Raw genomic sequence first — 13,652 nt, 5'->3', positions numbered from 1 at the left:
ACGTGTGTTCCAGAGCAGTTGTGCCTTTTGCGTGTCCAGCAGTTGTGTGGGAGAGGTCCAGCTCCTGTGCATCTTTGCCCAGATCTGTGGTCAGTTCCGTCAGGTGTGCGGTGGCATCTACCTGGGGTTTGATCTGCACCACCACTTCCTGACGTTCAGCATCTTTTCACGTGTCACTCGTCACTCCTGTAAGTTCTTTGGTAAGGAGTCTGTTCAAATCGTTTGCCCACTGAAAAAATCTAAGCTCTTTGTTTCATTATTGGGCTTTGGATACAAGTTACTGAGCTAAAGGCTATGAGGTTGGAGAACATTTTCTCTGTACAGTCTGGCTTCTAACTGCCTTTTGAAGAGCAGATTTTAATTTTGATGAAGTTCAATGGATGAATTTTTTTTCTTTTATGGATTTTGGTGTTGCTTTCTAATCAAAGAAAAATTTTGCCTGTCCCAAGGTAAACAATTTTTTCATGTTGTTTTTCCTAGAAGTTTCCAATTTTATATTTAGGTCTATGATCTATTTTGAGTTTATTTTTGTATAGTGTAGGTATGGATCAAAGCCCATTTTGAGGAATCTGGGTTTCCAATTTTCCCAGCACTATTTACTGTAAAGACTCTTTTTCCTCCTTTGCATCTTTGTCAGCAGTCACATGTCCTCATACGTGTGGGTCTATTTCTGTCCTCCCTCTGCTCCGTGCCATGATGTCTGTCTTCATGTCCGTACTGCTCTCTCTTGCTCACTTGACCTTATAATAAGACCTGAAATCTGGTGGTACTTTTCCAACCTGTTGGTCTTTTTCAACGTTGTTTTGAATATCCTAGGGCCTTTGCTTTCAATATAAGCTTTAGAATCAGCTTGGCAGTGTCTAAGAGATGCCCGCTTAGATTTTGGATGCGATTGCGTTGCGGCCCAGACGAGTTGGAGGGGGTTGGCATCTCAACAGTACTGAGGCTTTCAAGGAGTTCACATGGTGTATATCTCCATCTCTTTAGGTCTTTAATTTTCCCCACACCATTTCGTAGTTTTCAGTGCACAGCTCTTGCGCATCTTGGTAAGATTTACACTTGGCTATTTTGTATATTTTGACATATTTGAAAACGATTTCGACTTCCTAGTGCTCCTGCTGGTATACGGAAATGAGCTGGTTTGGAATGCTCATCCTGCAGCTGCAACCTTGCTGTTTGCGTTACCGCGGATTTCATTACCTTCCTCCTTCTGCAGATGTCCTTTGTCAGACCGAGGGCTTCTCTCGTGTTGGGAGTTTGCTGGGAGCTGTTCTCAGGGATGCACGTTTTCAGGAGTGAATTTTGTCAAATGCATTTCTGCATCTGTTGAGGTGATTATATGGTTTGTTCTTTAAAATCCGTTGTGTTGATATTTTTGTCTGTTTTTATTTTAAAATCTGTAATCAGTCACATTGATTGATTTTCAAAGTGTTAAGACCACCCACGCTTGGACGTGATATATTACGCTTTGTGTATATCGTTGGATCCTATGGGCTAAAATTTGTTTAGAAAAATTGCTTGTATATTCATGAAAAATATGGTCTGTAGACTCCTTTTTTTTGGTAATAGCTCTTTTTTTAGTTCTGAATCAAGGTGATGCTGGCCTCATAGAATGAGTTGGGCAGCATTGTCTCCTTTTCAGTTTTCTGGAGGATTTTGTGCATTATTATTTCCTTAAATGCCTGGGGGAATTCACCAGTGAAGCCATCTCTCCTGAAGTTTTTTACGTTTATGGGGAAGTTTTTATTTGCAAATTTAATGATATAGGGCTATTTAGTTTACCTATTTCCTCTTCTTTTTTTAAATTATAATTTTCTTTTATTTTATATATATGTATTTTATTTTTGGCTGCATTGGGTCTTTGTTGCTGTGCGGGCTTTATCTAACTGTGGCGAGCGGGGCTACTCTTTATCGCCGTGCGCAGGCTTCTCATTGCAGTGGCTTCTCTTGTTGTGGAGCACGGCACAGGCTTAGTAGTTGTCATGCACGGGCTCAGTTGCTCTCTGCAGCATGTGGGATCTTCCCGGACCAGCACACGAATCGGTGTCCCCTGCATTGGCAGGTGGATTCTTAACCACTGTGCCACAAGCGAAGTCCTGCCTATTTTTTTTCTTAAGTGAGCTTTGGTTTTCCAAGCAATTTGTTTATTTAATCTCAGGTGTCAGATTTATTGGCATAAAGTTATTTGTAATATTTTCTGACCCTTTTAAGGTCTGTAGAATCTGTAGTGATATCACCACTCTCTATCTCGATAATTGCAATTTGTGTCTTATCTTTCCTGATCAGCTTGACTAGAGGTACATCAACTTTATTGATGCTCTCAAAGAACCAGCTTTTGGTTTCATTGATTCCTCTCTCTTTTTTTCCTGTGTTCTATTTCATTGATTTCTGCTCTGATCTTTATTATTTCCTTTATTCTGCTTATTTTGTGCTTAGCTTATTATTATTTATTATTATAATCTTAGTTTCTTCCTATGGAAGCTGATATCATTGATTTAAGGCCTTTCTAACATAGCTGTTTGATGATATGAATTTCTCTCTAAGTACTGCTTTAGGAGACCCCCACAATTTTTGATATGTTGTGTTTTTATATTCATTATTTTTATTTATTTCTTACTTCTCTCTTGATTTCTTATTTAATTAACAAGTTATTTAGAAGTATACTCTTTCCAAATATTTGGAGATCTTCCAGATATCTTACTCTTTTATTGATTTCTATTTTAATTCCATTATGATTAGAAACATACTTTGTATTTCTTTTATGTGTTTTAAATTTGAGACTTGGGGACTTCCCCGGTGGTGCAGGGGTTAAGAATCTGCCTGCCAATGTGGGGACACAGGTTTGAGCCCTGCTCCAGGAAGATCCCACATGCTGTGGAGCAATTAAGCCCCTGTGCCACAACTACTGAGCCTGCGCTGTAGAGCCCGTGAGCCGCAGCTACTGAGCCCATGCACCACAACTACTGAAGCCCACGTGCCTAGAGCCCTGGGCTCCACAATAAGAGAAGCCACCGCAATGAGAAGGCTGTGCACCGCAACGAAGAGTAGCCCCTGAACGCCAGAACTAGAGAAAGCCTGCGCAGCAACGAAGACCCAACACAGCCAAAAATAAAATAGACAAATTAAAAAAAATTGAGACTCATTTTACAGCCTAGAATAAGGGCCTATCTCGATAAGTGTTCCATGTGCGCTTGAAAAGCATGTATTCTTCTGTGTTGTATGGAGTGTCTTCTAAGCGTCAGGTCAAGTCGATGGTTGTTCAGTCTTCTGTGTCCTCCCACTTCTATATGTTTTACCTCCTTGGGTCTCGTAAATACAGTTATTATTTTTTCCTAAGTCCAACACTAGCTGTCACTCACGATCTTTAATTTATTCATGTGCCTTATTATCTTTGACTTTGTGCTGAAGATCATATCTGAAGCAATATTCGAAGGAATGATTGGCACTTACTCTGATCTCTTCCTCCAGGAGGAATTTTTGTTGGTTTTCGCTTCTTCCAGACACATAGTGGTCTGGTTATCTAGAATCCTGTGACCCAAGTTCGAAGTCTGCACCTTCATGCTCTGGTGTCTGGTGGTTGTCCTGGGCCCCAGAGAACTGGGTCTTGTCCGAGTCACCCTCATTCCCAGGGTCCAGCCCCTCCCCAGGCAGGCTGTGGGTTTGCAGGGTCACCGTGTCAGTGGGGTCTGTGGGGCCTCAGCTGGCCTGAGAGCCGAGTCTGGGCTCCCCACGCTGGACACCAGTGGTCTCCGTCCCTCAGCCTGGCAGTTCCTCACTGGTTCTTGTCCCTTTGCTGCTTTTAGGATTAAAATGTGATTCACTCCCCTTATCTAGTTGTCCTCCAGGAAAGGGTTAATCTGAGGTGCTCAATTCTCCAGCCTGGGTCTGGAGATCCCCACGGTTTCCTCTGAGTCTCTGATACTCTTGCTTAGATATCAGATCTCCGGGCCAGTTTCCGGATCTGAAAACATATTTGGTATCCATTTTCCACGTCTTTCTTGGCTTGATTTTCTGAACGATTTCTTCAATTTGCTTCCAATCCTTATTGAGTTTTTATTTCTGCCATCGTATTTCCAGCTCTCTCTCTCTGTCTCTATTTCCCTGAATTTTCCTCTTCCTTTTTCCTTTAGTCTCTATTGTTTCAAGGATGCAATCCATCCCTGGAATGGGTGAAACATTTTCTCATGTCCGAGGATATTCAGGAAAATCTCCCCCTTGGAGCTCTTCTTCCTCGGACTTCCTGTCTTTCCTTAGTTTTGCTCCATCTTTCCTGCTAGAGGCTCTCGGCAGATGTCTGGTGACCCTCAACTCTCAGCCTGCATGGAGAGGCCCCAAATGCTGACTGTGCCCAGGAAGGGTCACAGGGCTGGAGCGCCCCACTGTCAGTGTCCTTGGTTCTGGGCATTCGTGGGAAGGTTCCTCAGAGAAGTTCCATCCAAGCTCCCGTCTGGAGGGACCAGGGTGCAGGGCTGGGGTCTCGCCCTCAGATATCTGGGTGTGTCCTCCCTGGGCCTCTATCTCTGGAGTTCTGGGGGTTCAGGCTGGGCTTTGCTGCCTTCCATAACCCCCCATTTTCAGCCTCATGTGAGCCTGGAGCCGGTGAACACCTTACTCGCTTGCCTCGCCCACCGCGTCTTCACTTCGGTCCCCTGCTCTGCCGAACGGGCCCCATTTGTCCCCTCTGTCATTACCCTTGTTGGGGGGGGTCCCTTTATCATGATTCTGGGGATATTTAAGGTGGGAGCATGTTGTGCTCAATCCACTCTTTACCTGGAGGCTGGTCTTCACTGGGGGTCGGTAGAGGAGGAAGGAAGACAGGAGACCTCGAGGTGGGGCGTGGTCCCCAGGCCAGGGGGCAGGGGAGCGTGGTCACCGGGCTGAGGGAGGGCATCGCGGGCAAGCGTTAGCCCAGGGAAGCGCTGCCTCCTCACGGCTAATGGGGTGTCCTGCCTGCTGGGGGTGGGGGCACTGGGCACGACCCCCAGCGCTGCAGGCCCAGGGCGCCTTGGCTTCTGGCCGCTGCTCCCACAGGCAGGTGGGGGCCGGGCACACAAGGTCTCCTCCTCTGCGGCAGCGGTCCCGTGCTCACGGTGCGGAAAGAAAGGAGTAGCCACTGGAAATACACGTGTTTTCCAAAGTCCCAGAAAACAGGAAAACGGGGAGTCAGGTGAGGCAGACGGCGGGGCAGTGGTGGCTCAGCTGAGGGGGGGCTGCCTGGACGGCAAACTGCCTGCCTCCGCTCCCCCGGCAGCTGTGCGGGGGGCAGGGAGCACGCGACCACAGTGGGTGGACAGGCCCTTGTGTGAACCGTGCTGGCCTTGGGGCTGTTTGGCGGGGTCTCTGTGCAAGTCCTGATCCGAGACAAGCTGGTACGCGAGGGATCAGGCGGAGGGGACTGCCCTCCTCGGCCCTCTAGGGAGCGGTCTGGGCCCCACGGGAGCGGACAGGGAGAGGTGGGGTGCGGCGCTGGGGACCCAGTCTGGGAGGTCGGTAAGCGCCGGACCGCAGGCTCCTGATGAGGATTTGAGAATGTACCCGTGGCTAACGGGGGTTTGATGAGGGTTGTGAGTGGGTGGGGGAGGGGCTGGAGCCGCGGGTGGTCCCAGCAGGGGTCCCCACAGGAGGAGGCGCAGAGAAGGCAGACTCACACCCCTACAGGCCCGGTGGTGTGGAAGGAGCGGAGGAGGATGCCAGGGGCTGGGCCGAGGGGTGGAGGGTTGGCTGCGTCCCGTCTGGAGGAGGAGGTCGTGCTGTCTGGTGGGAGGAGGGGGCCGTGTGGGGGGAGGGCCGGTCGGGGGGCAGCAGTGGGCCTGGAGCCCAGAGGAGGGTCCCCGGGCGGTGCGGGGTGCCTGTTCAGGACGAGTGCAGTCCTGCGCAGAGTCCGGAGCCCCCGGCTGGGGCCTGGAGGGGAGGGGCCCACCCAGGGGAGGCCTGGGAGCACCTCCTACCGCTCTGCAGGGTCTGGCAGGGAGACCCCACCAGGGTCCTGGGGCTCAGAACCGCGAGGGCTTTGTGGCCTCAGCAGGAGCGGTGAGGGCGGAGACCACCGCCCGGGCGGCGTCTTCCTTCCCAGCTGAGGCCAGCCGGCCTGTTCCCTGCACCCCGTCCCTGCCCTGAGCCCGAGTCTCCGCTGGCCCCTCTGTCCTCCCTTCTCTGAGCCCTTTGCCACCAACGTGGCCGCTTCGACGGGCGGAGGACCTCCCTCCCCGCAGCCCGCCCTCAGCGGCCCTTTCCTCCCCTCACCCCCAACCACTCCGGCCCTGGAGCCTGGGCAGGAATGCAGCGGGAACTCTCAGGCCTCTCGTGCACGGGGCCTCCATGCTTTCTCTGGGGGCAGTGTCTGGCCTCTTCCCTCTGGCTCTGTGTCCTCCCTCCCTCCTGGCCTTGACTTTGGTTGCCTGCTGTGCACTGGTGACTCCGAGGGCTCTGTTCTGGTGCCCTCTCTCTGGAGCCCCAGGTCCAGGCGCTGCACCGTCTGTGGGACATTTCCAGACCTGAGCTCAGCCCGGTCTGGGGATCTGCTCCCCCTTCTCTGCCTCCGGTCACTGCCACTGCCCTGCAGGGCCCCCCTGTCTCGCGGGGACCGACTCCACCGTCACCCCCCGAGCATCCATGCCCCGCTGGCTCTCTCGGGACTGGTCCTGTGGCTCCGGCACCTTGAAGACCCCACTGTGTGGCTGGCCCTGATCAAGCTGCACCTGCTACCCAGGTGTGTCAGCCACGTGTGAGTTCCCTGACCCACCTGGTCTCAGCAGCACCCGGCAGCACCCGGCAGCACCCTACAAGGGGCTGGCACCAACACTTGCTTTGTTAATTAAATGACAAACCAGCGACCCAGTATTTTCACTCTGCTTTTTGAAAAGGTCACTTACAGAAGTTTGATTTGGAAGTACACCCGTTTTGAAAGGGGGACGTGCCCACAATGTCTGACATAAGGCACTTCTCATGGGAAATCTGTTCCATCGTAGTGGTTGCCATGGCAGCTGAGCGGCTGGACTCTCGGAACCTGGAGGTGATGCAGCGATGGGCGACTGGCGCCAGGTCTCCCAGCACACGGCCCCCGGAGGTGCTCTGCCCACAGTCCTGGCTGCAGCGCACAGTGCGGACTTGGCCCCCAACCTGCGTCGCTGGGCTCTGTTCCCCCTCACCCTTCCCTGTGGGTGGCCCAGAGACCCTCCCTCCCAGCCGCCCAGGTGCCCCGGGAGGTGCAGAGGACAGAGCTGTCTGGTTTGGACGGTGCTGGCCTCACTCACTCCTCGCACCTACGTCACACGTGACACGGTCCTCACCTTCCGTAATGCCCTGGTCGGGGGTCATCGGTCAGCACAGGGGCTGTCAGCCACTGAGCCGGCTGCGTGAATGCTGAGCGACGGGGGCTGATGAGAAGGGTTCCAGGGGCGGATGGGGGGTGCGTCCTAGGAGGAGGCGCCCGGGACCTGGGCCGCCCTCGGCACCACCCTGTGCAGGGCCTCCTTGGTCTCCCAGTTCCGCAGACAGTAGATGACGGGGCTGAACAGGGGCATGAGCTCTGTGTAGACCACGGACACCAGCTTGCTGAGGTCGAAGGAGTAGATGGCGCGAGGCCGGGCGTAGATGAAGAGGGAGGCCGAGTAGAAGAAGACCACCACGGCCAGGTGCGAGGCGCAGGTGGAGAAGGTCTTGCGCCGGCCGGCGGCAGCCGGGATGTGCAGCACAGCGCGGAGGATGGCCGTGTAGGAGCAGACCGTGGGTAGCAGCGGCCCCAGCAGAACGAGCAGCCCCAGGAGGAGGTCCACAAGCTCCACCAGGGACACGTTGGAGCACGCCAGGTTCAGCAGCGGGGACACGTCGCAGAAGAAGTGGTTCATGACGTTGGGGCCGCGGTTGGTGAAGACCTTCCCCACGGAGACGGAGAGGCCCGAGAGCCGGGAGCCGGCGGCCAGGAGGCTGCAGAGGCGGGGGCTCCTCATGGCCGGGGAGCGCGGGGGGCTGCAGGTGGCCACGCAGCGGTCGTGGGCCGTGGCGCCCGGGAGCGCGCGCTCGGTGCAGGCCAGTGCCGGGAGGAAGCACAGCTGCGCCACGCAGCCCGCGGAGGAGATGCGGAACGCGGGTGCCGCCAGGCTGAGCAGCATCTTGGGCGCCGTGACGGAGACGTAGCACACCTCCAGGAAGGACAGGTTGCCGAGGAAGACGTCCGTGGGCTCGGCCGTGTGGGGCTGGCGCGGGTCCCGGCAACGACCGGCAGGTCCTCCGTGGGGGTCGGCAGGTGGGCCAGCGGGCACGGCACCAGCGGGCGCGCGCGCAGGCCCAGGGAGCCCGGGAAGCCCTCCCGCGTGACCTCGCTCACCTCTGCCTGGCTGGCCCCTGTGGACACGGCCTGGGGGCAGAGGTGGCCGGTCAGGCACTGCGCCTCCCCCGAGGCCGTGTCAGCCGCGGTCCCCACAAGGAGGGGTCCTGACACTCGTCTGCGTAGGTGGGCTCTGTCTGCTCTGGGCCGCCAGCCTGGCCTGGCTGCAGACGGTAGACGAACGCTGTGTGTCGTGGGGAAGGCGGGCAGGGCTCCAGGAGGACACCGTGGAGGCCTGACTTGGGGACCTGCAACCAGGCTTCCTGGGGACCGGTGTGGGCCGTGGCCCAGGTCCCCCAGGTCAGGGTCAGGGGGCACACGAGCCAGGGCAGAGGGGGAAGAGCCAGGCCTGGAGCCAGCCTCCTGCTGTCTTCCCAGGTGAGTGGCAGGTCCACCCCACCCTTTATATGCAATGACAGCCTTGCCAAGTTTACCAACCCCCCGCACCCCTCCCGCCCCCAGTTGCGCCGCGGCACTCAGCAGGCTTCAAAAAGGGTGGCGCTTGTTCCCAGGAAGAATCAGGCTCTCCAGGAGTTAGCGGGACCCAGGAATCCAAGTGCCCCCACCCTGGGTCCCCTCGCAGCCCTGGGCGAGCAGGCTGTGACCCCAGAAGCTGAGTCCTGTCCGCGGCCCTCAGGGTCCAGCCCGCAGCTGCCCCACCCCCCCATGCCAGCTCCAGCCCAGTTCTGTCTGAGCCTGGGCCCTCGGCTGCGGCTCTGCAGGGAGGTTCTGGGGGCGGGGCCTCCCTGTGCGGATCTCAGCCCCCGCCCCCAAGTGACAGTCAGGGGCTGCGAGGGGGCAGGGCTGGTGGCAGCTTCCTCCCTGTTACAAGAAATTGTTCTCACAGACTCGAGAGGACCGGATCCTAAAGACAGACGTCAGCTCCCCTCCCCCACCTCGCTGGGCAGCTGGGTCTCTTCCCTCCTGTTGGGCCCCTGCCCCCCCGCCCCACATCAGCCTGTCCCTCCGTCCCAGGAACGGGCCCTCCACATGTCCCTGCGAGCTTCCAGGTCTCCAAAACCCATTTAAAAGTCAGTCCAGGGAATTTTCCTGGCAGTCCAGTGGTTAGGACTCCTTGCCTCCACTGCAGGGAGCGGGGGTTCCATCCCTGGTCGGGGAACTAAGATCCCGCGTGCCTTGTGGGAGTCAGTCCACCCATTTGCAGTGTGGCTGGGGTTTTAGCTTTTCGTCTGCACTGTACGCGGCCTCAGAACGCGGCCCTGCGTGTGTGCACACCCTTGACGTTGACGTGGCAGCCAGTCAGTTGCTAGAACAAGCGGGGTCGTGTGTGGGGGGTTATCTGGAGAACAGAAACCCCAGCCTCGTCTCTCTGCCCCCCAATTTTCATCCTGCAAGCACTTCAGGAGGCAGCAGAGCCCCAAGCTCCAGGGTGTGGTCTCTGGGACCGGCGGTGCGGGCTCAGACCCCACCGTCCCCGGGCCACCTGCGCCTGGGACGGGACACCCGCCCTCCCGGCACCTCTGATCTCTCAGATGTCCCGTGGGGTCATGACAGGACCCTGGCTGGGCTCACCGGGGGTGGGGATGAGCTCTGAGGACCCACAGCTGGTATAGACTCTGGGGCGCCTGGTGGCCCACGGGGGTGGCAGTGACTCCAGGCAGGGAAGGGAGTCGGGTCAGACCTTGGCCGTGTGGTGTCGGCCCCCGGTGTGGCCAGGGCCTGGGCAAAACAAGCCCTGGGCCCCTCTGTCTCCGCCTCCCAGCTATGGCTCCTGGTGGCCTGACAACCACGTCTGCTCTGCTCTGCGGCTGACCGGTTGTGGGACTTGCAGCAAAGGTCGGTCCTCACCCAGCTCCCATGTCTCTGTTTGAAAGATGGAGCCAAAGTGCCGCTTCTCTGATGGGTTGGGAGGTGGGCGTGACAGCAGGAGCCCGAGCTGTCATCACACGGATGCAAGGTCCAAACTGCAAGGTCCCGGGGTCCTGTGCTGAGATGGGCCAGTCAACACCGCTGCTCCCCACGCCTGCCGCGAGTGCGACGCACACGCCGTCCCCGAGGCTCAGACTGGCTCGCAGGCGCCTGCCCCCGCCACACCCAGCCCCCCGCCCTGGAGGCTTCCGTGCGGACACTGCACCCCCAGGCAGACGAAGACACACAGACATCCCTGCACACACGCCGCCTGTACAGAAACGTGGACAAACATGGCTTTGACACAAGGGTCCACCCCAAACCACACACACGCGGCCTTCCACACAGGCGCCAGTCAAGACGCAGACCTGGCTGCCGACGGCCCGGGCGGGCTCGCTGCCCGGTGCTGTGGACACGGCACCCACAGGTACGCGCTCGGATGCGGGATGCAGACACACGGACCGTCAGCGCCCCCTGTGCTGAGAGACAGGGGGTTTCAGGCGGTGGAGCTGGGCTCACATCCCAGCCCTGCCCACACTCTGCACGCGTGTTGCGGGGGCCCGCAGTGCTCTGGGGCAGGGGCCTGGCAGCCGTGGCTCCGTACCTGGTCCTGAGCGCTCAGAGGGACCCGGGTTCTACAGGGATGTGAGGCCGGGTGCGGGCGGGCGGAGGATGACCAGGGGCCCCCACAGGGTGTGTCCTGCTCTCAGCCGAGCCCAGCTCTGGACGCCGGGCCCTCAGGTCCCCCTTCCCGGGGCTGCTGCACGCACTGCGACCATCTAGGTGCGTCCCTACCAGGACAGAACTTCGAGGAAGCGGAAGGGATGAGCCTGGCTGCAAGGATCTGCTTCTCAATCGAGACGCCTCTAGTCGGGCTCCGCAGTCACGCCCGAGACGGAAGCAGGTGCCTCCTGCCACGTCCCTGCTTCATGGGAGCAGGAGTCGGGTCTTTCGGGGGAAAGCACAAGGGACCCCAGGGCGCTCTGTGTGGGGAGGGCGGCCGAGGGCCGGGCAGCCCGCACCGCCCCCTCCCCAGGCCACGGCTGTGTTTCTAAAGGACAGCAGAGTCTGACATGGGAGGCTGGCCTCAGTCCTCACGCACACCTTCTCTCTGAAGAGCCTGCAGAAGAGAGGGGCAGGCGGGGGAGGAGGAGCTGGAGGACAGGGCCAGGCTCCTTCCAGCTCTCGCCCAGGGGCCAGGGCACAAACCACCAACACAGCCGCAGCTCCTCCCGGGAGGCCCGGGCCTCTGCCCAGGGACCCCCTCTCCTGTGATCAGCTCTGTCGGCCAAAGTGGCCGGATTCAGAGCCCAGAGGGAAATCTGCCCTCCCCCGCTGTCCTCGTGGGGCCACAGCCAGTGTGATGGGGGTGGGATGTGGGTGCAGGTGGGCACCCTTGCCACCCAGCAGCCACTTGGTGCCGCAGAGTGGGCTCAGGTAGAAACCACTGCCCACCCCGGCCAGAGCTGGGGGCGCAGGAGTGGCCTGGGCCATGCCCCAGACCCTGCTGTCCTGCGGGGGCTCCACCCTGCCCGCTCAGAGGGGCTGGGGCTCCAGGCTGGCCTCAGGGCCACCTGCCTCCCGGTTCTGCAGGGGTCCACGTGAGGGTCGCGCGAGGTGGACAGAGAAACCCTTCAGTGAGGCGCGAGGGGTGCAGGCACTAGGACCCTCTGCCATGGGAGGCGAGGGGAGGCGCCCAGGACCCCACGAGGGGCCTTGGCCGCTCCCTGGCACCGGGGGGGGGGGCACAGACCTCGCCATCAGTCTCTGCTGAAACAGAGCAGGGGCCCCACGGGCTGCAGGGCACAGCCGACCGGCTCCCCACCCCAGTGGAGACCAGGCCTCTCGGGTGGCCACGCCAGGGCCCAGGGTGGGGGCCGTCGGCTGTGTGTCCGTCTGCCCCAAAGTCATTTTATAGGATGACGTTATGGGAGTCATTCCTCATTCAGTGGTGCTTGCGGGGTCCTTACTGCTCTCGGGCTGGGCTCTGCAGACAAGTTCCTGCCGCGCGGAGCTCAGGTGTCGCAAGACACAGATGACAGGCCGGAGGACAAGACACCGTGGGGCATGTGGACGGTGCCCGGTACCCGGGGTGCAGGGCAGGGCGGTGGCTCGTACAGACTCCCGAGGCCCCAGGGGCCCTGGAGACAGCAGGGAAGGGAGTGCCCGGCGGAGGGAATGGAGACTGCCAAGGCCTCAGGGTGCTGGGGGGTGCGGCTCAGGGTGGGGGCGGGGCTGGGGGCAGAGCCGTGGCGGAGCTCAGAGGTGGTGCCCCTCAGTGGTCAGCGGGCATGGCCTGCTGGAGTCCTTGGTGCTTGGCTTTCTCAGGGGAGAAATGCAGGGCTCTGACCAGAGGAGGGGCCGGAGGCGACTGTGCTTTAAAGGACCAAAGTGTGGAGGGTCAGGGCGGTGGTTGCAGGTTGCAGGGTGAGTCTAATGGTGACAGCAGTGGGGCCAGGATGTCACAGGGTGGATTCCGGGGCAGAGCCAGTGGAACTGGCTGATGGATTGGACGTGGGTGTGGAAGAGCCAGGGGTCTCAGGTTCTGGGATCAGTGGGATTTGAGAGGCTGGGGGGAAGTCGGAAGTAAGGTTTTGGTGTGCTTCTTTGGAGATGAAGGGGCAGTCAGGAGGAGATGTGGACGTGTGAGACTGGAGTCCAGAGCTGTGCTGGGGGTGGAGGGGAGCCTTCCTGGGCCCAGGGTGTGGGATGGGAAAGAAGCCTGGAGTTGGGGGGGGGGGGTAGGGGGAGGAGGAGGAGTCGGCCACGGAGAGTCTGGAGAGCTGGTTTTCCTTTGCTGTTGGTGACTCCTTACCTCGCCCAGCACAAGAGAATGCTGGAGCTCATCTATTCAGGATGCAGTTTTAAGCGACAGAGAACGTGGCCAGCCCCGATGGCCCCGGGAGGACACTGAGACACGCTGATGGCGTGGACGCCGTGTCCACTCTCGTCGCCACCGTCTGACGCCCTCTCTTCCTGTTGGGCCTGCACACGGGCGCAGCTGTGGGCTCCGGGGCAGGGCCGCCCATCCTGCGGGCCTCGGCCTGCGGCCCGGAGGCCGCGGCTTCCCCGGGCGCTGCCCGTGCGGAGAGGCGGCGAGGACCCTCCGGGGGCGTGGCTGCGGCCCCCCAGTCCGCAGACCCCGGCCCCCCCAGCCACGGGTCAGCCGTCTGTCCCGGAGGCCCGCTCCGCGCGGGCGGCCTGGGGCTGCAGAACTGCTGGGGCTCCGCGCTCGTTTGTGGAAGACCTTGGCGCGTGGCTGCAGGTTTTCTTCTTGGGAGCCCGGTGCTCCGTGGGCAGCCCTCTCAGCTCCCGGCCCTGGTCGCCCCGCCTCCACGTCCCAGGGCCCTGGCCCCCACGCCGCCGTCGGCCGAACGGCGCCTCTTGTCCGAGAGCCCGGTGCTGCCCGTGTCCGGGGTCCCTGCCGCAGCGCGCTGGTCCCGCCGCAGCGAGCGCC

General features: G+C 59.1%; 1 protein-coding gene across 1 annotated transcript; it reads right to left on the bottom strand.

Annotated features, from left to right (window-relative positions):
* Positions 1-7,415: 7,415 nt before the first annotated feature.
* Positions 7,416-11,689, bottom strand: LOC130853340 (olfactory receptor 226-like). Its single transcript, XM_057735057.1, is given in 4 exon segments — positions 7,416-8,188; positions 8,191-8,589; positions 10,564-10,674; positions 11,590-11,689. Coding segments are annotated over 4 exon segments (1,383 nt in total).
* Positions 11,690-13,652: the final 1,963 nt, after the last annotated feature.

Source organism: Hippopotamus amphibius, chromosome 5 (assembly GCF_030028045.1).
Source record: "Hippopotamus amphibius kiboko isolate mHipAmp2 chromosome 5, mHipAmp2.hap2, whole genome shotgun sequence".
Taxonomy (NCBI): domain Eukaryota; kingdom Metazoa; phylum Chordata; class Mammalia; order Artiodactyla; family Hippopotamidae; genus Hippopotamus; species Hippopotamus amphibius.
Note: the sequence above shows the minus strand (reverse complement) of the source record. Positions and strands in the feature narration are given on the sequence as shown.